The sequence below is a fragment of the Oryzias latipes genome, chromosome 16 (genome assembly GCF_053564925.1).
Source record: "Oryzias latipes strain Hd-rR chromosome 16, Olatipes_Hd-rR_3.1".
NCBI classification, from domain to species: Eukaryota; Metazoa; Chordata; class Actinopteri; order Beloniformes; family Adrianichthyidae; genus Oryzias; species Oryzias latipes.
In genome coordinates this window covers 17,709,924-17,732,061 of record NC_136252.1, presented here as the reverse complement: position 1 = coordinate 17,732,061, position 22,138 = coordinate 17,709,924, and the positions used below count along the sequence as shown (strand labels likewise).

At 37.8% G+C, this 22,138-nt stretch overlaps 4 protein-coding genes across 7 annotated transcripts; 2 read left to right on the top strand and 2 right to left on the bottom strand.

Moving 5' to 3' along the window:
* Positions 1 to 67: 67 nt before the first annotated feature.
* On the bottom strand, positions 68 to 6,030 carry psma2a (proteasome 20S subunit alpha 2a). Its single transcript, XM_004077793.5, has 9 exons — positions 6,012 to 6,030; positions 3,531 to 3,668; positions 2,984 to 3,060; positions 2,191 to 2,323; positions 1,760 to 1,882; positions 1,476 to 1,557; positions 1,256 to 1,329; positions 975 to 1,032; positions 68 to 893 (listed from the first exon to the last, which is right to left on the bottom strand). The coding sequence occupies exons 2-9, from the start codon at positions 3,569 to 3,571 to the stop codon at positions 777 to 779; spliced, it is 705 nt and encodes a 234-aa protein (XP_004077841.1). The 5' UTR covers positions 3,572 to 3,668; positions 6,012 to 6,030; the 3' UTR covers positions 68 to 776.
* A 2,627-nt stretch (positions 6,031 to 8,657) lies between these two features.
* Positions 8,658 to 10,198, top strand: mrpl32 (mitochondrial ribosomal protein L32). 2 transcript variants are annotated; one of them, XM_078933125.1, is made up of 4 exons: positions 8,658 to 8,853; positions 9,004 to 9,203; positions 9,322 to 9,397; positions 9,580 to 9,816. In XM_078933125.1, the coding sequence occupies exons 1-4, from the start codon at positions 8,760 to 8,762 to the stop codon at positions 9,651 to 9,653; spliced, it is 444 nt and encodes a 147-aa protein (XP_078789251.1). In that variant the 5' UTR covers positions 8,658 to 8,759; the 3' UTR covers positions 9,654 to 9,816. The 2 variants fall into 2 exon arrangements, with proteins under 2 accessions (XP_078789251.1, XP_004077840.2); XM_004077792.5 differs by lacking the exon at positions 9,322 to 9,397 and having other exon boundaries at positions 8,669 to 8,853; positions 9,580 to 10,198.
* A 1,943-nt stretch (positions 10,199 to 12,141) lies between these two features.
* LOC101170048 (coiled-coil domain-containing protein 127) lies at positions 12,142 to 14,002 on the bottom strand. 3 transcript variants are annotated; one of them, XM_011485092.3, is made up of 4 exons: positions 13,764 to 14,002; positions 13,185 to 13,322; positions 12,793 to 13,037; positions 12,142 to 12,682 (listed from the first exon to the last, which is right to left on the bottom strand). In XM_011485092.3, the coding sequence occupies exons 2-4, from the start codon at positions 13,312 to 13,314 to the stop codon at positions 12,236 to 12,238; spliced, it is 822 nt and encodes a 273-aa protein (XP_011483394.1). In that variant the 5' UTR covers positions 13,315 to 13,322; positions 13,764 to 14,002; the 3' UTR covers positions 12,142 to 12,235. The 3 variants fall into 3 exon arrangements, with proteins under 3 accessions (XP_011483394.1, XP_004077839.1, XP_023820074.1); XM_004077791.5 differs by having other exon boundaries at positions 13,185 to 13,319; positions 13,764 to 13,870; XM_023964306.2 differs by lacking the exon at positions 13,764 to 14,002 and having other exon boundaries at positions 13,185 to 13,499.
* Positions 14,003 to 14,012: 10 nt separating this feature from the next.
* Positions 14,013 to 20,730, top strand: sdha (succinate dehydrogenase complex, subunit A, flavoprotein (Fp)). Its single transcript, XM_004077789.4, has 15 exons — positions 14,013 to 14,165; positions 15,553 to 15,636; positions 15,762 to 15,923; positions 16,024 to 16,167; positions 16,314 to 16,478; positions 16,593 to 16,741; positions 16,840 to 16,964; positions 18,037 to 18,205; positions 18,293 to 18,488; positions 18,564 to 18,735; positions 18,946 to 19,064; positions 19,257 to 19,368; positions 19,447 to 19,577; positions 19,677 to 19,790; positions 19,875 to 20,730. Exons 1-15 carry the CDS (start codon positions 14,103 to 14,105, stop codon positions 19,959 to 19,961), a joined length of 1,992 nt encoding a protein of 663 aa, XP_004077837.1. The 5' UTR covers positions 14,013 to 14,102; the 3' UTR covers positions 19,962 to 20,730.
* Positions 20,731 to 22,138: the final 1,408 nt, after the last annotated feature.

Sequence of the window (22,138 nt, the reverse complement as noted above, 5' to 3'; positions counted from 1 at the left end):
TTCATGAATTCATGCAGCAGTCACTTGTTGCATTAGCTGCACATTGTTAAAAAATAAAGAGGCAACCTTTGAACACATTTCTTTTATTTTATTTAAGTGGCAGATAACAGAATTGAAAATACAAATTTAAGAATCGTTTTTATAATGAAAAAAGTACATGTAAAACAGCTGTATAGGCAACCAGATATTCCTCAAAATTTAAGACCACCCACTAAACCTTTTCAAGTTGTACTTTGTAGATGACCTGATTTCTAATTTGATTTTTAACCAATTGGACTTAAATGAAATATTTTGCCTGAATTTAAATATTTTGCATTTTTAGAGAGATCTTGCACAGAAACGTTCTGTAGAACTTTGCCTTAATGCAAACTTAGCATGGCCACAAGTACAAGAGTTGAGCAAGAAAATCAGAATTCGGTGGATAGCTTAAAAATATATTTATCTGGAGCCAGCAATCGTTTCTTTTGCACAGTAGCCAATTGTCACATGACACAGTACAGTGTGACATGGATATTTCCGGGGTATAACCTGAGACAACCACATTAGTGCCGTCTATGCTGGTCAACAGGCTGCAGGAGTCTAGTTTATAATATTTATTGTTCTGCATATAGTGATGCTTTAAAGGGGATGCCTTGTAAATATTTAATCATTCAACAAAAAAGACAAAACATCGGAAAACAGTGGTCTACAACAATGTGTCATGAGATTATTGGCTACTGCACTCAAGTGTTTGTCTTGAAGTGAGGGCAGAAGGCCCCGCCGTCAGGGAGATGTGTTCACGCAATAGCTGCCAAGTAGTCCTTCACCTCTGCTGGGGTGAGTCTTTTGAATCCAGCCTCATTGCAGATTCCCACCTCAATGTTTTCCTCAGTCATCTGACCCTCAAAGCTCTCCTGCAACACACAGAAAAAGGTATATAAACATTTTTACTTAAAAAAAACCCAATAAAATTGTATTCCTTAAAATAAATCTACCTTGAGTGTCAGAATGGCTGTGTGGATGGCATCCTCTAACTCAAGATCATTATTATATCTGGAAAACAAAGATTAAATTAAATCATAACTTGAGAAATCTCTCTAAAGAAAAAAAATAGCATATGACATTGACTCACTGAAATATATTTAAAAACAAAACAAGGGCTTATTGTGTGCATATTGTGATGAATCCAAGAGTGAAAAACTCAATTCAAAGATTTAAAACCATTACCCACATTCATTATAACTCCCTAATTTGGCTCATAATTGTAAACTTGTACCTTTTTTCAAGGAATGTTTTCCCATTAACGTAATTCTTTCCCATGGCTGTGGCTTTCCATGCAAAATACGCACCCTGTTGGTCACAAATAAGTCAGAGATTTGAAAGTTTCTATGATGACTGATGAGGTTTAAAGACAGAGGAAACTATAATTCATCTTAAAAGATTCCAATGTAAAAATGTCAACTGCTTCTGTAAAAATGGAGCTATAAAGAACATACAGAGGGATCAGACTGGAACAGGTATGGGTGGTCCTCGTCCCATCCAGCTATCAGCAGCGAGACACCAAACGGGCGCACTCCACTAAAAATTAGGTGAGAATAAAAAACCTTGCATTGTCAATTGTCACAATGGTATTAAAATGTCGAAAGGAACAAATTTCAATGATAATAATCGAACTTGAAAAATAACATAAAGATGATCTCCAATAATATGTCAAACAAATCTCAGTGAATGTCCAGCATTAAATGAGTGCCTGCAAGACTAAAATTTTTTGGATACCCACCCAGACTGTGTGTACTCCTGCATCACAGAGGCCACTCTCTGCACAAGTTGGCCTGTGGGAATTGGCTCCTGATACACCAAGTAGTACTGCTGTGCCAGCTTCCGAGCACGCCGCACCAAAACCCTGCCAGGATAAAACTGTGTGTTACTATTTTTTGCTGGTATAAGACTTCTTTGTCCTATTAGCAGTGAGTGACACGCACACATTTAAAGGGAAAAGCGTCTATTCACATTTTTAAAGTAATCAAAAAAGAAAGAACATAAAAAGAAAGAAAATTACATAAGATATATTGAAATAGAATTTAAATGCAGAGCTTTGAATATTTCACTTTTTCTATTCATTTATGAGTTGCTGCTCATGATACAGTTTTGTATGCATTCAGTGAAAAAAAAAACAGACAATATGGGTCTAAACTGAGACAAAGCACATACCTGTAGTCAGGGCCCATCCCACTGTAGACCATGCCTATGTGCTTAGTGATGGGCTCCACTTTATGCACACTTTGTTCGTCATACAGGATAGACTTTTGCTTTTTCTCCGTTGCCAGAACTACTCCATTTGAAGCTGAAACAAAAAAGTAAATGATCATTTTGTGATGCATGATTTTCTTTGCAGCAGTAGCAAAAATATTCAACAAATCATGTTTCAATACACCTGCATTACTGAGGATGAATATAAACAGATTTTTATAAAGAGTTCTTTGAAAAGTGTTATCAAACAATTATATGTTAACCTCAAGTCTTGTATCCTGCATTTCTACATGGTAATATACAATAAAATAACTTGAGCCGTTTACAAAACACAATAAAAGTATGTAAATAAATAAATGCAAATATTTCAAAATACACATACAAAACAATCTTTTTAGAGGGAATTTAGACTTTCCATTTTGAATAATTGATTCATTTTATTTTAGTTAGCAAATAATACTAGCCATAATCCATGTAATAAAGGAATGATTTACAAAAAATGAATAAAAACAGTACCGTTTGCTTTGAAATGAATTGGGGTATTATAACGTTAAGTGTTTGGTTAGTGTAAGATATGTATCATAGTATTTAATACTCGATAGTTTGATGAGAGCATCCCTTTTCAAACTTTTTTTTTTATTTTTAAAGTAGAATTTATATAAATACTCTGTAGCCAGTGTTCTTGAGCAGACGTATATCCATTTAGTCAAGAATCCTTCCTCATGATTATTATTCCAGGTTAAAAGGTTCTTACCTTTGATGCCAACGGAAGGAGCTCCGGCTGCTACAGCTGCCAGTGCATACTCGATCTGGACCAGTTTACCAGAGGGACTGCAGAAGCAAATACAGAGTGATTTTGGTGCTGGAGGTGTGTGGAAGAAAAGTCTAATCTAAGAGTAAATAAATCCATAATATATTTGGGATGGGACGAAACAGAAAGTAAAATAGAGAAGACTAAATCAACTCATTTAAAGGCATTAAAATAACATTCTAAAAGGTGACAATCTCTGATAACGGTCTTTATGTGCACTTTAAAAGTGTAACTTAGTGAGTTCATAAATAACTAACGGCCAGCAGCGATTTTACAATTTTCATCAGCGACTAGCCGCTTAGCTAACACAATCGAAATTAGCCGATTCATAGCAGGCGATGACAGTGCACCAACTAGAGACTTTGAAAGAGACTCTGCCTTTACAAGAAACCCCGGGTTTGAAAGAGTAACTTAAAAGTTTAAATACCGGTCTGCATATCTTAATAGACGGTTTTTTTCCAACGTCTACAAGAATGTTAAGAAAATATACCTAAATGTGGTCAGGGAGAAACTGTAGCCACGCTCCGCCATCTTGCTCTTCCTCTTCTACGCTAGGTGGAAACAAGAGATTCAAGTAGTCTTGTAAGGCAGAGCGCCCCCTTCAGGACAGGATGATAAACACCACATTTATGGCAGGCCATTTTAACATTAAAAGGCTAGACTGGATGTGTGTTGCAGATATCTTTATTTGAGTTTTGCTTAGTCAAAAAGAACATTTCAGATATCCGCAACTACATTCTTCCTATCCGTAATCGTAATTTTAGATATCCTCAAAGATTTTATTCCTAGGACAAATGACATCACTTTCACCATTCATTTGTATGGGGTTTACAATTACAGATATCTACAATTCAGTTGCAGATATCCACTTCATGAATTACGGATATCTGTAACTGAATTGTAGATATCTGTAATTCCAGTTTCAGATATCTACAATTTCATTCTTACTAGTCAAAACTCAAGTTAAAGATATCTTTATTTCAAGTCAATTCAAGATATCTACATGTTCCTTTTCAGATATCTTAAATTAAGTTTTGACTAGGCGAAATGACGTTGTAGATATCTGAAACTGGAATTATGACTAGTCAAAATGACGTTGTAGATATCTCAAACTGGAGTTAGGGATAGTCATAATTTAATTGTAGATATCTATAATCAAGGTACAGATATCTTGAAATGAAATTTGAATAGAGATATCTGAAACTTGAGATATCTGTAATGTTCATTCAGGATAGTCAAAATGTAATTACAGATATCCTGAATTAGAGTTTCGACTAGGCGAAATGACGTTGCAGATATCTGTATGCAAATTGGGTCCGCATCGCACTTTAGGGGAGGAGCAGAGTGTGTTGTTGTAATCATTCAAATCGCACCTAATTAGCACTGATTAGCACCAGGTTGCAGCAGTACGACGGGGTTTTAGGACCAGTTTACAAAAAACGTTTTGTTTTCTTTAATTAGAAGATAAAAGTGTTGTGGAGTGTGTTTGTGCGTGCGCGCGCGTGCGTGCGTGTGTGTTGAAATGGGGGTGAGCACGGAGCGGAGGTGTGTGCGTTGATACTGTGTGTTCGGAGGACGGAGCACCGTAATAAAAAGAAGGTGCCCCCCCCCCAGAATAACTGTTTTGGAGTCGTTCTTAATCCGCACTGGAGGTTTAGGGTTCCGATCAGGAAAGTGAGCCCCGAAGAAGAATCGCCTTCGGCGGAGGAAATCTCCCCTGCGCTTCTGACCGCGATCGGAAAGAGAGAAAAGAAAAGAGAAAAACACCAAAGTTTTCCGTTTTTCGGAGCCTAGCTTGAAGATGAAATGTGTGGAGCCTTTGGTGAAGCTTTATTTCCGGATAGCTGTAAGCGAAGTGATTCTGAACCTTTTGGCGACTCAAAATCAGATTCTTGTCAGTGGAGCCGGCTTTCCGGGGTTCGGTGTCGGTAAAGCGGAGTTTCATCTGTAAAATGAGGAGCTCAGAGACACATTTGGGTGCAGAGAACCACTGCAGCCTTTATTTTACTTTTCATTCAACCTGAAGTTCTTCTGTCACCTAATGTCATGAACCTGTCATCCGAACACCAATGCGGAAGTAAACAGTGTTACATACACCTCTCCTGCAGATGAATCGTCCCGATCCAACATAAAACAATAAAGAGGAATGAACATAGTCTGTTATATTAGCATTACAACGTTGAAAATGTCAAAAAGTGCTCCTCCATAGACGGAAGCGTCACAGAAACGTAGAGATCTTGTCTTTAATGGAGAAAGAAAGGATTCAGGTGGACATCTGCAGGGACACCGACGGCTTCGGGCTGCAGAGATCCTTCAAACCACCCATCAATGAATAAAACATTAATAAATCATAAATCAAACTAACGAATTTCCAAACATTTAGAACGTTATCCATAAACATTCAGCTCACCTCTTCAACAAAGTTTAGTCGGTCCGCTGCTGCTGTGTGGCGTTTACCTGCTGCTCATCATGCTCACTTCCACTTAATATCGTACATTTACGACTAAAAATCTTTTAATTTTACTTTTTTTGGTGGCCCTAAATCTCCGTCGTAGAGCAGCCAGCGGGCGAAGCGATTTTCAATCGTCTTTTTAATGCTGAAGCCCGTGCAAGACAGGAGGAGCTAGTGATGATGACGTTTGAGATATCTGTAACTGTTATTCTGCCTAGGCAAAACTGAATTACAGATATCTGCAATTGTCATTTAAGATGTGTGACGAGTTGAATGTCGTTTTCAATGACGTCATTGCAGATATCTGTAATTCAGTTTTGCCTAGTCAAAACTGAATTACAGATATCTCTATCGGTCGTTTCGACTAGTCACAATTACGTTACAGATATCTTGAATTACAATTCCAACTATCCAAAATGTAATTACGACTAGTGAGAAATACGTTGCTGATATCTACAATGTTCATTCCGGATAGTCAAACTTAGCTTTTTAATGTTAAAATGGCCTGCCATACACATTGAAAAAGAAAAGCATTGCCAGTGGACGGATGTTACAGTATCCTGACGATAAACAGGATTCTGCTAAGGTTAAGCACAATGAGTTATATCACTAGAGGAGACACGCCCGCTTTAGAAGCCTGGCCGACGGTGGCGGAGCGTGACGCCATCTTGGTGAGGTCGACGACGCCCACATGACAATGATTTCTATTGCTTTTAGTGGTGTCTAAGTAGCTTTTATATACTATATATGTTTTTACAATTTATATATATTTATACATATATGTAAATATATTACATTTATATATATAATATATATATAGATACATAATTTGTTGTTGTTAAAGAAGAGAAACAGTCAGCCTTAAAAGCTCAAACTTTAATGAAAAGGCATTGTTGCAGGACTTCTTACAAATAAAAAAATTATTACAAAGAATTTTAAAAAAATTATTTGTAAACATTTAGGAGTTTTAGACCTCTTTGACACGTAATTTAAATTATTTAGAAAAACCCAACAATAAGTCAATAATAATAATAATAATAATAATAATAATAATAATAATAATAATAATAAATCAATAGTAAGTCAATACAAACAATAAATAATAGCAATACATACATAATAAGTCAATAAATAATAAAATATAAGTCTGTTAATATTATTATTATTATTATTATTATTAACAATAATAATAATAATAATAATAATAATAATAATAATAATAATAATAATAATAATAATAATAATAATAATAATAATAATAATAATAATAATAATAAAAATTCAAAAGAAGTCCAAAAGTGAACAATAGATTTACCCTAAAATAACAACAACAAATAAAAACAATAGATTTATACTGATTCATGTGAGTGATCAATTTGTGTAACACAGATGTTATGGTGTCGGGTTTCAAGCAAACAGTCTGGCCTCTCATCAAAATGTGTTTCCACAAAATGTTTTGAACAGTCAGACTGTATTACTGGTTGGTACCACAGTGATCCATCTGGGTTAGCTCTTTTTATTGCTAAGATCCACTTTCTCCTTAAGTCTGAATAGTGAACAGTTCAGTCACTGAGTCAGAAATTTTTAAATCTATATTACTATAATAGCCTAGTATGCTGTATACAGGTTTAGCAAAATAAAATGTACATTTATGTTGACAGCAAATTCTCCGTACATCATGCAGCATGTTGATAATAGCCCTGCAGCATCATGCATGTCAACATGTGTTCTATTAATAAAGCCCCTGCAGCATTAAAAGAAAAAAATTATAATACTTATCTGTGAAATGATATACTTCCTCCTTCATGGACTCAGTTCTCTGATTTTGGCAGTTGAAACACAAACAATGAACTGGTATTATGCAAAAAATGTGTTCAAATGCATTCACTGCAGCAGTAACTTGACCTCACCAAGATGGCGGTGCTCTCCTCCCATGAGGAACCACGTGATGTCTCCTCTAGTGATATAACTCATTGGTTAAGCTAAACATTTTTACACCCTAAATGTTTTCAAACTTTGACACTATAAATACATTGAACATATGAAAACAAAAGAACTACTTGAGGATTAGCGGATGTTTGATTGACAAAATGGGAAAAAAGCATACATGTTTTACACTAAAAAAAGTCACATCAAACCACACCACGAGCTCACAAGCATGTGATGCCTGTAAGTTTTAGAATGGTAAGCGGCAGGAAATTTATGACAACTAAAATAAAGTTTTATCTGAAAGAACAACTAACTAGTTTATGAAAAAGGTTTTCTTAAAAAGATATATATTGGAGCGACATCCTCTCTCTAAAATAAAGATGAATATATGAGAAAGTGCAATTAAAAACTTTGAAATGTAATGTTAAAAAACTATGTTTCGAACAATCTCCATGCATTAGACACTATCTTCAAATGATTTAGAGAAGCCAAATAAATATGTATGTAATAAATGCAAAGATAAGGACAACTTGCACAGTTTGGAAGGGATTCTGTAAACTATTTTAAGGTTTTAGAGAAAAATGTTCTTTCTTTTAGAGAAAGTTTTTTTTAAGTGTAACATGTTAATTCCTAAACACACACCACTGCTGTCGTGGTTTTGTAGTAAAAAAAACACATATTGCATGTCATGTTTGTTCTGTTTGTACAAAATAGTTGGGTTATGTGGTTTAAAGTATTTAGTTTTCCTTTTATAGCATTTGTAAACTTCTGCCACCCTTTCCTTGTTCCTTCTTTTCTCTTAAAATTGGAAAATAAAATAAAAATATATATCAATTACAAATAAAATATATTTGAGAATTCTTTTTTTTTCCACAATCCTTTGAAAACTGCTTGAATTGTTAAAATTATCATACTTTTTTGTCCATTGACAGAAATCTAAAGTGAAATAGATTTTTTTAAAAATCGGTTTATTTGAAGAAAAATAAAGATCTTGATGTGTTTTAGTGTTTTTGTTAGTCTTTTGTTAGAACTGAACGCATTGACAAAACACTTTTAAACTAATATAATAACAATGAGATAGTTTTCACAAAAAAAGAAAAAAATAGCATTTTTATTTAGAATCAAAGTATGCTAGATATAAATGACTTGATAAATGACTGTAGGATTTTGCCACCTTCAATACACTTTCTTAGTGCAGGTGCAGTTTGTGTTTCTGGCCACTAGGTGGCAGAAACACTGGCAAGGGCGAATGCCGTAGTCGCAGCTTTATGACGTAAACACATAGGGTGACCGTGAGCTGTTTATGTTGAAAGAAAAAGAAACGTGGTGGGAGAAAGTATGAATCTATCCGTGTTAATACAGAGCCTTCGGTGCTCTTTGCTACGGATTGAAAGCAGATTATTGCAGGCGAGTGGACTCGAAACCAACCTGGGTAAGTCACGGAGTCATGCTTAGCTAGCTGAAAATGTCAAATGAGTTATGGTTCCAAATAACTTATGTGTCGTGTTTTGTGTTAAGGTCTCACTTTTTTCTTTTTTTTACCCGGCGAGCTGTCATATAACTGACTTTCGGTTTTGTTCAGCCCCAGCGCTGGCAGTGGACGGCCCCAGCCTCCCTCCTCAGCTCCACCCGGAGAACCAGCTGGAAGAGCAGCAGGAGAGCCAGGAGCAGCCCACTGGCCTCCTGGACAGCATCCTCTGGATGGCAGCACCAAAGAAGAGGCGCACCATAGAGGTCAACCGCACCAGGAGGAGATCTGAAAGCAAACTTATTAAAGTGAAGGTATACAGACTCTGACGTTTTTATGTTTTCTCCTGGAAAAAAAAAATACTTTAGTGGATGTTGTTCAAAGTGGTTACATTCGGAGGTGTGGGCTGTCAGTGTCATTTTCCTACCGCAGGGTGAAAGTTCAGGGCTTGACCTGCATCCCTCGATCCTACATTACGGCTGCTCCTTCATCTCCATCATCCTCACCAGTTTAGTATTTAGATCTGTGTGATTGGTTCTCAGAGTGTGATGTGAGGCATCTCACCACAGCTTTGGCTATTGACCATTAAGCCATGGAAATGTTTGTTTCAGCTGTAGTTTTTTTCAACTCACAGGTTGTTTTAGAACAATCTCTTAAATGTTTTTTTCTGTAATCCTTTCTGTCTTCCAGAACAACATCGAGCCGTGTCTGGAGTGCGGCCACCTGAAGCAGAAGCACACCCTGTGTGGGTTCTGCTACGCTAAAGTGAGCAGAGAGACGGCTCTGATTCGTCAACAGATAAATGCGATGGAAGGCGGCCCGCTGAGGGCCCCAACCGTGGAGACTGTGGTCCTGTATGAGGGGGAAACGCCAAGCAACCAGGATAAAGACAAGAGGATAGTGGAGAGACCCAGGAAGAGACCCGCTTGGTTCAGTTACTAAGACTCGGCCGCTGGTGTCAGCTGAAGACTGAGAAGGAATATTTCAGTTTATCAATAAGTCAATGTGAGATGTGGGTGGGTCTGTTTTCTCTCCAAAGATTTAACTCAATGGAATTTGTATATATTTTTAAGAATTCAGCTGCATTTATGGATATTGTTCATTATTATCAATTGTAGATGTTACTGTGCAAACATGACACATTGTTAATGCTTGGATCATTTTCATACATATTCTGTCCTTCAACTTGTTAGCAATTCTGATTTTTCAAGTTTGTGAGCTGACTGGGAGTCTTTAGAAGCAGCAATAACTTCTTCCAGCTGAATCCTTTTTGAATTGACACAATAAAGATGTCTACATTTTCCTTGAAGCTGTTTTTGCTTGGTCACCATACAACCCAAAGTCTTAGAAGGACTCATTTAAGATGGAATTTGCTGCTGTTGGTCAGGTAATGCCATCTAACAATAGGAAAGGACAAGTCCTGATTCAGTTATGAAAGAAGCGTTCTAATGTCTCCATGGTTTTCATCTGAAGCCTTCGTCCACATTTGGACGTTGACTGGCACCACCTGCAGCAACTTAGTGTCCCGTCTTTAAGGCATGCGCCAACTTCCTACCTGTCTAGATGTTTTAATTCTTTCTTTTTTGTGGAATCGTACAAATGCCTTTCATTGCTCAGGTTGGAAAACGATTAAATAAACCCATATCCTCTAAAAATAAATGTTTCGTTCTAATTCTGGTTGGTTGTTTCCGCACAGTGCCACAACAGCTTTTCCGTCAATAGGAAGCACTTGACAGACAAAGCCATAGTTATAACCTACACATGGTACACTGCAAAAACAGGCTTACTATGAATTGTTCAAATATTCTTAAATTTCAAAACATTTCTTTAAATGAGGTACTTATTAATATTCCTTCAGAAATGTGTATGACATCAGACCTATACAGTTTAAACATCAACTAAAAACATACTTTTTCTCAATAGCTTATTAACACTTGATAGCATCTTATTTTCCTTTACTCATTTTATTGAATTCTTATATGTCTTTTAGCGTAATTTTATGCTTTTTTTACGTTTTTGTCCTAATTTAAGCAATTTTAGAATGTTCTTTCTCTCTTTTTATTCTAAAGCACTTTGGCACCTTGATGATGATGATGTAAAGTGCTACAGAAATAACATTTCTGTTAATGATTCAATAAGCAAAAAAAGAAATCTTCCAATGGGGTAAGAAGAACGGTCTAACCCTGTTTAACAAAAAAAAAATCTAGTCATGAAGTCTAATTTAAAAACTTTATAAGATTATTATTCTTGCAAGATAGAATATAAAAAATTTTTTTCTTAAAACAAAGGTCTTTATCTTGTTTTAAGATTCAGTTTTTACAGTTTAGTTAGTAACCTTTGTGCTATCCTCGGCACTTTAACATTGGGAGTTGGGTCATCTAGACCCACTAGACAATGCTCTGAACCTTTTTTCTTCAATGATTTGTGATCTTCACTGGTGTCCATGGATTACATGAAATCTTTCCACCTTTATCCACCTTTGTCATGGTAGGGAGAACACGTCAAAGTAAGGGTGGGGTCATCTGAGATAGCACAGGGGATAAAAAATATGACAATTTTGAAACAAAGACAAGTATTATTTTCTAAAACTGTCAACTTAAAAAATTTCAATTTTGTGTATTTTCTGTGTGGTATGTGAATAAAATAAACAGATAAAGGCCCTCCATCGGGCCTAAATGATCAATTTGATTTTACAAAATTCAAGAAGCTGCTCAGACATCAAAAATCAAAACGCTGTAGATTAAAGTAAATGTTTTACTGGCAAGTGAGGATCAGTGCAACATAGTGCATCAGAAACATGAAGTTTTCCTATATTGGTCCTGATGCCATCTCATCCTAACATTTTCATGCAGCTTTTGCAAAGTTTTCTCTCCTATACAGTGGAAACGTTTTGAGTAACCCCTCTATCAAAAGACTTTCCTTCTATTTTTATTTAAAAAAAACGTATATATGAATCCAGCCATCCAACCATTTTTTGGACCCGTTTAGTATATTTCTACATAAAACAGTATATATTTGTAAAACAAACAGAAAAAAAGACAAATCTAGCAAACTATAAATGCCAAAATGCTCCTATAAGCTAATTTAAGGGGCACACAGTTTTAATTTTCTTTAAAAAAACGTATGAGTTAGGAAGTTGGAATGGATATCATTTCACCTGCACCTTAAGTTGCACACAATGAAAGCTAGTGAGGCTTCTTGTGTTTTTATAATATTCTTTTACCTTTTGCATTACATTTGTAAAGGATAGACTTTTTTTAGGGGTGGAAATAAATAGCAATTTTATTTCAATTTGTCATTTGCAAAAATTTCCTTTTTTGTTTCTGAATCAAGAGAAAAACATTTGTCATTTGGAATGAGGCTGGACTTTTCCTTCCAAAACAGCTGTCTCAGCTCTTTTGTGTCTCTGCATGGCAACCTTGAGGTGCCAGTACTTCAGATACACCCACATGAGGCTTCCGTTCCTCCTCCTGTCAGTGTTTAGTGCGTTTGCACAGTAGCTGTCTCTTTTAAAAATGTCCTTCAGGTCCGACTCCAGACCAAGTTCTGCTACAGCAGGGTCCTTAACAACCTTGAGCAGCATGTTCTTCTCCATCTCCAGCCGCTGATCTCGAGGTTGGATGTAGGAGCAATAAGCATCCTGCCGCTCCATCAGCTGACTCTCCAGTTCCCTCAGCGTGGCTGTGGCGTACAGACACCAGTTGTTTTCCCTCTCCAGGGCTTCGCGCAGAGCCGCACCAGCGGCGCCAGATGTCAGCCACCTTTGCTTCTCTCCGTTCAACACATCTCGCTCCTTGTAAGGAAGTAGAAGGTGTTTGGGTCAAGGTTAGGCTTTAGAATTAGGAAAAGAAACACAAAAGCATACAAACTTTAAAAGCAAAGAGCTCTGTAGGTCTTCTTTACCTGCTGCAACTTTTTTTGTTCTACTACAAGCTGTTGCCTCTGTGACACTATTGCATGCCTGTAGCCTTCTCCTCTCTGCTTCTCCTTCTCCAGCTCCAGCTCCAACGTGGCGGCCGCCCTCCGTGTTTCTGTCAGTGTCTCCTGATAACGCGCTTCAAGTTCACTTTTTATTGCGGAAACATCTTTGCTGCACTCGTCTTTGACCCTCTGGATCTCCTGCTGGGATTCTTTAGTCCAGATCCAACCTGAAAATACAGAAAGGAGCACATGAGAGTTTAGGAGGAAACCAGATAGGTTTTAGTGATGCATCAATATCATTTTGATTTGTTCATTGAGCAACATACCTTAAATGTTGCTCTTTCTCCTATAATGCAAAAGGGAATCAAACTTACGAAATGCAGCCAGCCCCAACATGGGGACCAAAAGGGCGTAGTTCCATGGGTTCCCATCACCTACACCCGCCTCCCTCCCCCTGGGGTCTTGCTGGATGTTCCACCTGGGGGGGTTGTTCAGGTTGTTCATGCTTGCTGCTGTAAACAAACACACACACACAGCAGAGCCAAGCATCAACAGCATCTTAGTTTATTTGTTTGTTTACTTCTTTTGCTGCAAATAAGTTCACTTATCTATACCTCCAAATATGGCTCACTAGAAGAAGTCACTGATTAACTCCTCAACAGCTTATACTTTACACTACAGCACTGCTAAAAGCAGCTGAAGGCAAGAAAAATATTTACTCATTTTGTTTAGAAATCCCACAACACAATACAGCCCATTGATCGGTCTGTGCTTTCACTTTTGACTTGTTTGAGAGCATTTCATGCTAGTTTTTAGCTGATTAGTAACTCAACCTTTTTCTTTGGGGGTGGTGACCGCCTGAGCATTTTATTTATACCAAATGGAATAATTTGCATGTCTAAAGTGCGACAACAGAACATTATCTGTCTTAAATCTATGAAGTTTTTGCTCACCTTGGAGAAAATGTCTAGGTCACTTCAGAACTTGTTCCTACATACACCGCTTGTATAAGTATTTCTCCTTAACGGTCCACACATCGGTAAAGGGGTGGTAAATATAACTGAGCCTTTTGAAAAATTTATATTTTTCAGAAGTCACTGGGTTGACTCATGTATTGTATTAAATTTACTAGACTGCATTAATTCTCTTGTATATAATACAACAGTTGTAGCTTAAGGAGGGAAAAACAATCGCCAAGTTGATCAATTTCCCCCCATATTTACTGAATGGTTTGGTCCAGTCCCACAGAATATTTCTTCCCCACCAGCGCTTCAACATTCTGAGCTGGCAACATGGCGAGTGTTCGCGCTGCGTCTCGTCTCCTTTCCAGGAGGGCGATCTCTAATATTAAAGCAGTGAGTAACGAATTATTGACAAACTAAATTAAATTGAACAGACATTTATCTGTTTGCACCAATTCATTTGTGTTCGTGTGATCATTGTTTGTCTAAGTTTGAGCCAGTCTTTAGCTTTCATAACGGCTAGGTTACGGTTTGCGTAATCTATTATGTAGCATAGGGTGTCTCAATGTGACATAAGAAACAACGCGTTTTGTTGCTGATTTAACCAGAATAATTCCCAGTTTACTTTATATTCCTATTTATGGTTTATACATGCTCTCTTACATTCACTTTTTTGGGGATTACTTTATAAACTAAAATGTTGCACACATGGATGGAGGATTTCGTCTAAAGTGAAATGTTAGCTTTAAGCGCAGGTCGTACTTATTATTGTATATATAATGAAGTTATTCATTAAATACAATTGGCCTCTTAAAAGAAGGACATTGCTAAACTTGCTGGTCTTGTAGTTGTGCCAATTAGCCCGATGGCGCAGTTAACCAAAAAACGTCCAGTATTTTGATTTATTTGATTAAAAAGCAAAATGCCGGTATGAACAGTCACTTAAAGCACTACTGAGAAATGATGAACATTAAAAGTAATAGTCGTTAAAAATAATAATAACAACTAACAACAATAATAAATCACTCAACACGGAAAGTGTAAATTATTTTAATTTCGGTGGGAAACAAAAGTAGTGCAGATTTTAGTTCCACATGTTGACTTTGCAGAAATCGATTGCACTTGAAGAGATAAGAGAGAACAATTTACGAACCTTTAAGATAACTTTGGTAAGTGACTCTGCAGTGACAGAGGCTTTCTCAAAGAAAAAAACTAAAAAATATTAATATTTTATGTTTATACCAAATCAATACCCCAGGCAATCATTTGGACTTTTAAGTTAAGGCTTTTTTTTCCCTCTTTCAGATTATTCTTAATCAGTAATTTGTATTTCTTTATTAGGTCAGCTGTTTTTCTTTTTCTTTCTCAAATTTAACTTGAAGGAGTGAGGCAAATGGTGAGCTATCGATGCCTAAAAGCTTTAAAAAAGTTGGTTTAGGTAATGACTTGTAAAAGGAAAACCTTTTATCTAGATTGTATAGCATAATACATTTATTTATACATTTATTTATATGTACAGCATAATTCTGTACAAACTACATTTTCAAAAATTGTAACATGTCTATATTAAAAAAACTACTTTGTTTATGTTTATCTGGTATTACACATTACTTATAGTTTATACATTTGGAGACGAGCTTTAGGGCAAAGTAGAATAAAAGAAAATGAAAACATGTCTTCTGGATCTGTATTAGGATAGATCTTTATTGCTATTAATATACTGTATGTTGTTTCTTGTTAGCTTTCTTCTTGAACTAAAGCCGTCTTGCTCTCTTGTCAGGTTCCTGCTGCTGCAGTTCAAAATTCAAGGAACTTTCACTTCTCCATCTACGGCAAAAAGAATAATGCCAAAGTTTCAGATGACGTGAGTGCCGGTACTAGATGCACTGGTTCTTAGGGTTTTTTTATTTGTTTGTTTTTTTTGCTAGTGTGGCCTAAGTTCTTGTTCATGATGCAAAGTCACATCAAAATTTTGTTTCTCCCCCTCAGATATCCACTCAGTATCCAGTGGTGGACCATGAGTTTGATGCAGTGGTGGTGGGAGCCGGAGGAGCGGGGCTGCGGGCCGCTTTCGGCCTGTCTGAGGCCGGCTTTAACACTGCCTGCGTCACCAAGCTCTTCCCCACCAGATCCCACACTGTTGCTGCACAGGTGAGAACAAGATGGAGTTGGACATTTGGATGGATATGAGACGGATGTGGAATAATTTCCGATGACTTTGACAGGCTTGAATATGTTTGATTTTCCACAGGGTGGGATCAATGCGGCTCTGGGAAATATGGAGGATGACGACTGGAGGTGGCATTTCTATGACACAGTGAAGGGATCTGACTGGCTTGGAGACCAGGATGCTATTCATTACATGACGGAGCAGGCTCCTGCTGCTGTCGTGGAGGTAGGAGTTCTGGAAAAAACACTAAAGAGCTGGTTGTCATTGAGCGTCTGCGGGGTTTGAATTTAAGACTGCTGACGCCAAATAAACAGAATTAAGCCTGAATGCAAAATACAGAGTCAGAAATGAGTAAGGCATTCTTTTCCCAGCTGGAAAATTTTGGCATGCCGTTCAGCCGCACTGAGGATGGGAAGATTTACCAGAGAGCCTTTGGAGGTCAGAGTCTGAAGTATGGAAAAGGAGGTCAGGCTCATCGCTGCTGCTGTGTAGCAGACAGAACAGGTCACTCGCTGCTGCATACTCTTTATGGAAGGGTGAGCCCATCTACTTCATCCTTAACTCTTTCAAAGCACCGAAGAGCTTTTCTAGCTGTTTGGTCTCGTCGAACTGCATTTTAATCATCTGTTTTTCTTATTTTGACTTTTCAGTCACTCCGTTATGACACCAGCTACTTTGTGGAGTACTTTGCTCTGGACCTGCTGATGGAAGATGGGCAGTGCAAAGGAGTGATCGCTCTCTGCATGGAGGATGGATCTATTCACCGCTTCAGATCCCAAAACACCGTCATTGCCACAGGGTAAGACTTCGCTGTGACTCCCTCTCGTTTATTTGAGAGCTATCGGAAGTGAACACATGTTGGGAAATAATTTCTATGCTCTGTTCTTTTTCTTCCAGAGGCTATGGAAGAACCTATTTCAGCTGCACATCTGCCCACACAAGCACAGGAGACGGAAACGCCATGGTGACCAGAGCTGGTCTGCCCTGTCAGGACTTGGAGTTTGTGCAGTTTCACCCCACTGGTGAGAAACTTTAGTCATTTTGCATAAACCCTACATTCAAACACACAAGCACTTAAAAAGAGTTCTTTGAAAACCTTAGTAAAGTTGAATTTATAGATGGATGAACCCAAAGTTTTTGTAGTTGATGCACAAACTCTGTTATTGGTCAGCTAAACCGCACTCTGGAGCAACATTTATTTTGTTTTCATTTTTGCTAAATAAACTACGGAAAATCATTTCGGTTCAGTTTAGCATGGCTGTAGTTTGCCACTAGGACCAGCTGATCTTAAGTCAAGGTTTGATTAGGCCAGTCTTGGTAAAATTAATACATTTTTGGTTTCATTAAATCTTTATCAACTCTAAATTAAACATTGCTTTAGTATTTTACACTCTTTTCTGTTAGTTTTTAAAAATCTTTTAGGAAGTCTTATTCTAATTTTTATTTATTTATTTATGCATTTTTGCCAACAGGTGGAAATCCAAGCAAATGCTAAATTAAGGTAGTTTTGGTATCAACGTTGTTTTTACTAAGAAATAAATTCTCTTTTGGGAGAGCTTATGTCAATTTATAAATTCTATTGCTTAATGAAATTTCTGTTCTTATATTTGCGCTGGAAGCTGCTTTTCTGGTAGTTGTTTGTTTTTTAGGGTAAAATTAAAAACACTTAATAATACAATCTGTACCCTTTTTCCAGTTAAAACATAAGTCATGCAAAAACACTAGCAACCTTAAATTTTGGGTCATAAATTATAAAAGAATATTATTTAATCTTGAAAAATTCTTAAATATATTTTAAGTTACAGTCACACAAACGTAAAATAATTCAGATCAGGAAATTATTTTCTAATTTGGAATTCGTGTACATTTCTTTTTTAAATTATTTACTTTTTTTTTAGCAGAGTAAATCGTAGGTTTTGGTTTCTGGATTTAAGAATAATGCCTCTATGCTGAGACAGGATAGTTGCTCAAACTTTACATGACCTTTCATTCCTTCATCTTCTAAACCCGTTTTGTCCCTTTGGGGGTCACGGGGCTGCCGGAGCCTAACCAGGCCACAACCTTAGACGACCTCTAACACATAATTCCCAACAGGGATCTATGGAGCCGGTTGCCTGATCACAGAAGGCTGCCGTGGTGAAGGAGGAATCTTGATCAACAGTGAGGGAGAGCGCTTCATGGAGCGTTACGCCCCCAACGCCAAAGACCTGGCCTCCAGGGACGTGGTGTCCCGCTCCATGACCATAGAGATCAGGGAGGGCAGGTAGGGATGAAGATGGTGTCTCGCATGCATTTGAAAGATGAATTGACTTGTGATATTTATATATTTTTTTCTTTTTTCTTTTTTTAGGGGTGTCGGTCCAGAGAAGGACCACGTGTACTTGCAGCTTCATCATCTGCCTCCTCAGCAGCTGGCCGCAAGGCTGCCCGGTATCTCGGAGACGGCAATGATCTTTGCTGGAGTTGACGTCACCAAAGAGCCCATCCCCGTCCTGCCCACAGTCCACTACAACATGGGAGGAATCCCCACAAACTACAAAGGACAGGTACGCCGTTTGTCTTGGTCAGGCACAAGTTCTCAGCAAAAGACGCATTTCCAACCAAGAGTTTTTACCTGACAGGTAATCGATTATACAGATGGTAAGGACAAAGTGGTGCCTGGACTTTACGCCTGCGGTGAGGCAGCTTGTGCGAGCGTCCATGGGGCCAACAGGCTGGGTGCTAACTCCCTGCTGGACTTGGTTGTCTTCGGGAGAGCCTGTGCCCTCACTATTGCTAGTGAGCACAAACCTGGTAAGCTCTGTTCACTGACACCACAGAAATGTAACCGTTTGAGTTTGAAAAAAAAGGGCTATATTAAAATTATTTTCTTTTTATTTGTTTTCTTCCAAATCATCAAATATCGTATGAGAAATATTTCTCCTTTTAAATCAGAAAAAACAATATTGTTAGGAATATAGTTTCTCATTCAGTTTTTCTGCTTTGCTGTTTGACACCTCCCAGGAGAGAAGCTGTCGCCCCTGAAACCCAATGCAGGAGAGGAGTCTGTGGCCAACATGGACAAGCTCCGGTTTGCCAGTGGGAGTCTGAGAACCTCTGAGATCCGACTTAACATGCAGAAGGTCAATCAATCATCAACAGCATATCATAAAGAACTTCTATGAGCAGAGGAGTCATGCTTGGACCATGACATGTTGTGTTTGCAGACGTTTCTGTTCACCTTGCTGAGCATATGTTGTGTAGTGAAGAGGCCTTGAATGCTACATTCAGTAAAATGTCAAACTAAACCGATTTGTCGTTTCGTCTTCGTGCAGACCATGCAGAACCACGCTGCCGTTTTCCGTACCGGCTCAGTCTTGAAAGAAGGATGCGATAAGATGGACGACATTTACCAGACCCTGGATCAAATAAAAACCTTCGACAGAGGTGCTGCACCTGTCATTATTCATGTTTTTAAAGCTGGAGTAGGATCCTAAACTTCCTCCTTTTCTCCCTCTGCTGTAGGCATTGTGTGGAACACAGACTTGGTGGAATCATTGGAGCTGCAGAACTTGATGCTGAATGCTGTTCAGACCATCCACTCTGCTGAGCAGAGAAAGGAGAGCAGAGGAGCCCATGCTAGAGAGGACTTCAAAGTCAGCTTTTTTCTTTCTTAAGATCCATCTTCCTGCCATGATCGGTGTAATTCCTGCTAGCCTGACGAGCTCTCTGACCTCCCATCCCTCATGTTTCAGGTTCGCGTGGATGAGTTTGATTACTCCAAGCCGCTGCAGGGTCAGGAGAAGAAACCCTTCGACCAGCACTGGAGGAAGCACACACTGTCTTACGTCGACCGCAAAACTGGAAAGGTATCATCCGCTGCTCCAATCACCCTCAGTTCTGTCAGGAGCGCTAAACAGTTTTAACTTACCTTTTCTTTCGGCCAATCACAGGTGACCCTGAAGTACCGTCCCGTCATTGACACCTCCCTGGATGAAGAGGACTGTGCCCACGTTCCCCCCGCCATCAGATCCTACTAATATCTCAAACCCATCCATGTTCACTTACTCCTTACTCAGTTACAGAATGTTAGTCATACTGCTCTTCAATAAAATCCCGTCTGTAGCAAGAGATCGCAATGTAAAACAGTCAGTGGCGTGTCTTTGCAGAGGTTAAACGCAGTGTCGTCTCATCAGCTTCCAGTGCTTCGTGTCACTCGTGACCTACCATCCAGTTTGGCTTTTAGTTGCATCGCATGTGATGTACTAAATGTTTCAGTAATTCTCACCTATACTCCAGAGTGAAGAGGCAATGAGAATGATGGTAGTTCAACTTCTCTGAGACAGAAGGAAGACTTTAAAGTATGTAAATATTGCACAAGTGCACAAGCAATGCAGTGATGCTCACCACCCCTCACTCCCTGCAGCTTTTTAGGGTTTGAAAGTATTTACTGATCAAACATCGCTTAATATTCTTCTGATGTTGTCATCATTATGCCTGCTCATACGTTTTGTTGTTGTTGCCTTTTCTCTGAACTCTGAAGAGATTTTGAATAAAAAGGGCAGTAATTGCTGCAGTGCACAGGAATAAATGGGGATTTGAAAAAAGAAAACTGTTCTGAGATTTCCCTGTGTTTGTGTGGCATTGCATCTAAATGCATAAATCTTTGCATTTATATTGACGGTTGTTAGGAATCAATAACCAGGGTGTTTTAATTTATTTGAAAAACAGTAAAAAAAAAAAATATTGTTTTGCCATTTGTACTGGTTTCCATACCTTCAATAAAATGTCTGCTATAATCGGAAGAAAGACGTGGCCTGGCTATTTTTTTTCCGTTATTTTGTATGTAAAACTGAACTTTGAAGAGTTATCTACTTAGAAAAAGATACCCAGATACTCTCTTGGTGCTGTTTTAACAGCCACAAGACTTTTAATTCATGAATTATGACAAAATAATTAAGACTTTTAAGCCATTTTAAAGGTAGATTTTTAGTTTTGAGAATGGCAGAAACTCGTATGATCACAAGATCATGTGACCAGTGTGTCGATTGTAACCTTAAGAGCACCATAAATTTAAAAAAGGGGCTTTTCCTAAATTTATGGAACATCTTAACACCATCAAGCTAAATACATCAAAGCATTGACAGAAATGTAATTTTTATACTAAGAAGTTTCACAAATCCTTTGAAATCCACACACAAATGGCAATATCACTGTTTATTGAGATTAATATTTATTTTTATTAATTTTGATATGTTGGTTTATTTGGTAAATTTTTGCTCACAATAATGTTAGCTTAAGATGCAACAATACTGACATGAGTGTTCAAGAGAAAAGCACCTTATTTATCCACTTTTACAAATTTGCTCCAGACATTTTTAACAGCGTTTAACTGTTTTGTGAAGGGTCAAATATCAAATTTAGCTTTTTTTTTCAATACGGCAAGTATCTTTGTTAACAAAGAGTTAACAAGATATGAGCTATTCTCACCAAAAGTTTTGAAAATTAGCAAAACTTTTCCCACTAAAAGTATTTTTGAGATTTTATGTAACTGTAAGCAGCCTTTTTGAAATAAAGAGAAAAAGGCCCTCTACTGCCTCTAGTGGAATAATGATGAACTTCAGGGCAAAATTGACCAAATTACAATGAGTTAAGTAAAGTTTGGATCACGCAAATAACACAGGAGTTCCAGAAATGTGTTTATCAAATATGATATGAGCGGCGTGTTGAACTATCTTCTTGTTTGAAGGAAAAAGGTTTTCCCTGTTTTGGTAACATTACATGTTTACAATTGCAATTTTATCTGCAGGTATTGGTTTTAGAGACACCATATAAAATGAATATTCCTCTTCGCCACAATTGACAATAAGAAACCCAATTTCTGGCCCGCCCACCTTTAGCAGTAAAACCTGTGAGGAGTTTGCAGTCCACTTTACCACTAAGACAGATGACATTAGATCATCTATCTTACAGGGGAGGGATCAACAACCCCCTGTTGACCTTTCCATTGTACTCCTATCAATGAGAAAACGCTCAACAGTTTTGTCTTGATTGATGCTGCAGCACTCCAACAAGTGATGGCCCAAATGAAAACAAAAACTTGTTCTCTTGATCCCATCCCCACCTCACTTTGTAACCCTTGTGCTATCCTAGGCACTTTAACATTGGGAGTTGGGTCATCTAGACCCACAAGACAGTGCGCTAAACCTTTTTTCTT

What these genes read in the sequence shown, in the direction of transcription:
- mrpl32 (XM_004077792.5), top strand. Translation starts at nt 8,760, where the DNA reads ATGAATCTATCCGTGTTAATACAGAGCCTTCGGTGCTCTTTGCTACGG. An exon ending in TGGACTCGAAACCAACCTGG is followed by an intron (nt 8,854 to 9,003) that starts GTAAGTCACGGA and finishes GGTTTTGTTCAG; the next exon opens with CCCCAGCGCTGGCAGTGGAC. An exon ending in GCAAACTTATTAAAGTGAAG is followed by an intron (nt 9,204 to 9,579) that starts GTATACAGACTC and finishes TCTGTCTTCCAG; the next exon opens with AACAACATCGAGCCGTGTCT.
- psma2a (XM_004077793.5), bottom strand. Translation starts at nt 3,571, where the DNA reads ATGGCGGAGCGTGGCTACAGTTTCTCCCTGACCACATTTAG. An exon ending in GGGATGGGCCCTGACTACAG is followed by an intron (nt 1,883 to 2,190) that starts GTATGTGCTTTG and finishes TTATCCTGGCAG; the next exon opens with GGTTTTGGTGCGGCGTGCTC. An exon ending in CAGCCATTCTGACACTCAAG is followed by an intron (nt 894 to 974) that starts GTAGATTTATTT and finishes TGTGTGTTGCAG; the next exon opens with GAGAGCTTTGAGGGTCAGAT.
- sdha (XM_004077789.4), top strand. Translation starts at nt 14,103, where the DNA reads ATGGCGAGTGTTCGCGCTGCGTCTCGTCTCCTTTCCAGGAGGGCGATC. An exon ending in AACACCGTCATTGCCACAGG is followed by an intron (nt 16,742 to 16,839) that starts GTAAGACTTCGC and finishes TTTTTCTTCCAG; the next exon opens with AGGCTATGGAAGAACCTATT. An exon ending in AATAAAAACCTTCGACAGAG is followed by an intron (nt 19,369 to 19,446) that starts GTGCTGCACCTG and finishes CCTCTGCTGTAG; the next exon opens with GCATTGTGTGGAACACAGAC.
- LOC101170048 (XM_023964306.2), bottom strand. Translation starts at nt 13,368, where the DNA reads ATGCTGTTGATGCTTGGCTCTGCTGTGTGTGTGTGTTTGTTTACAGCA. An exon ending in GTTGGGGCTGGCTGCATTTC is followed by an intron (nt 13,038 to 13,184) that starts GTAAGTTTGATT and finishes CTGTATTTTCAG; the next exon opens with GTTGGATCTGGACTAAAGAA. An exon ending in AACAAAAAAAGTTGCAGCAG is followed by an intron (nt 12,683 to 12,792) that starts GTAAAGAAGACC and finishes CTTCCTTACAAG; the next exon opens with GAGCGAGATGTGTTGAACGG.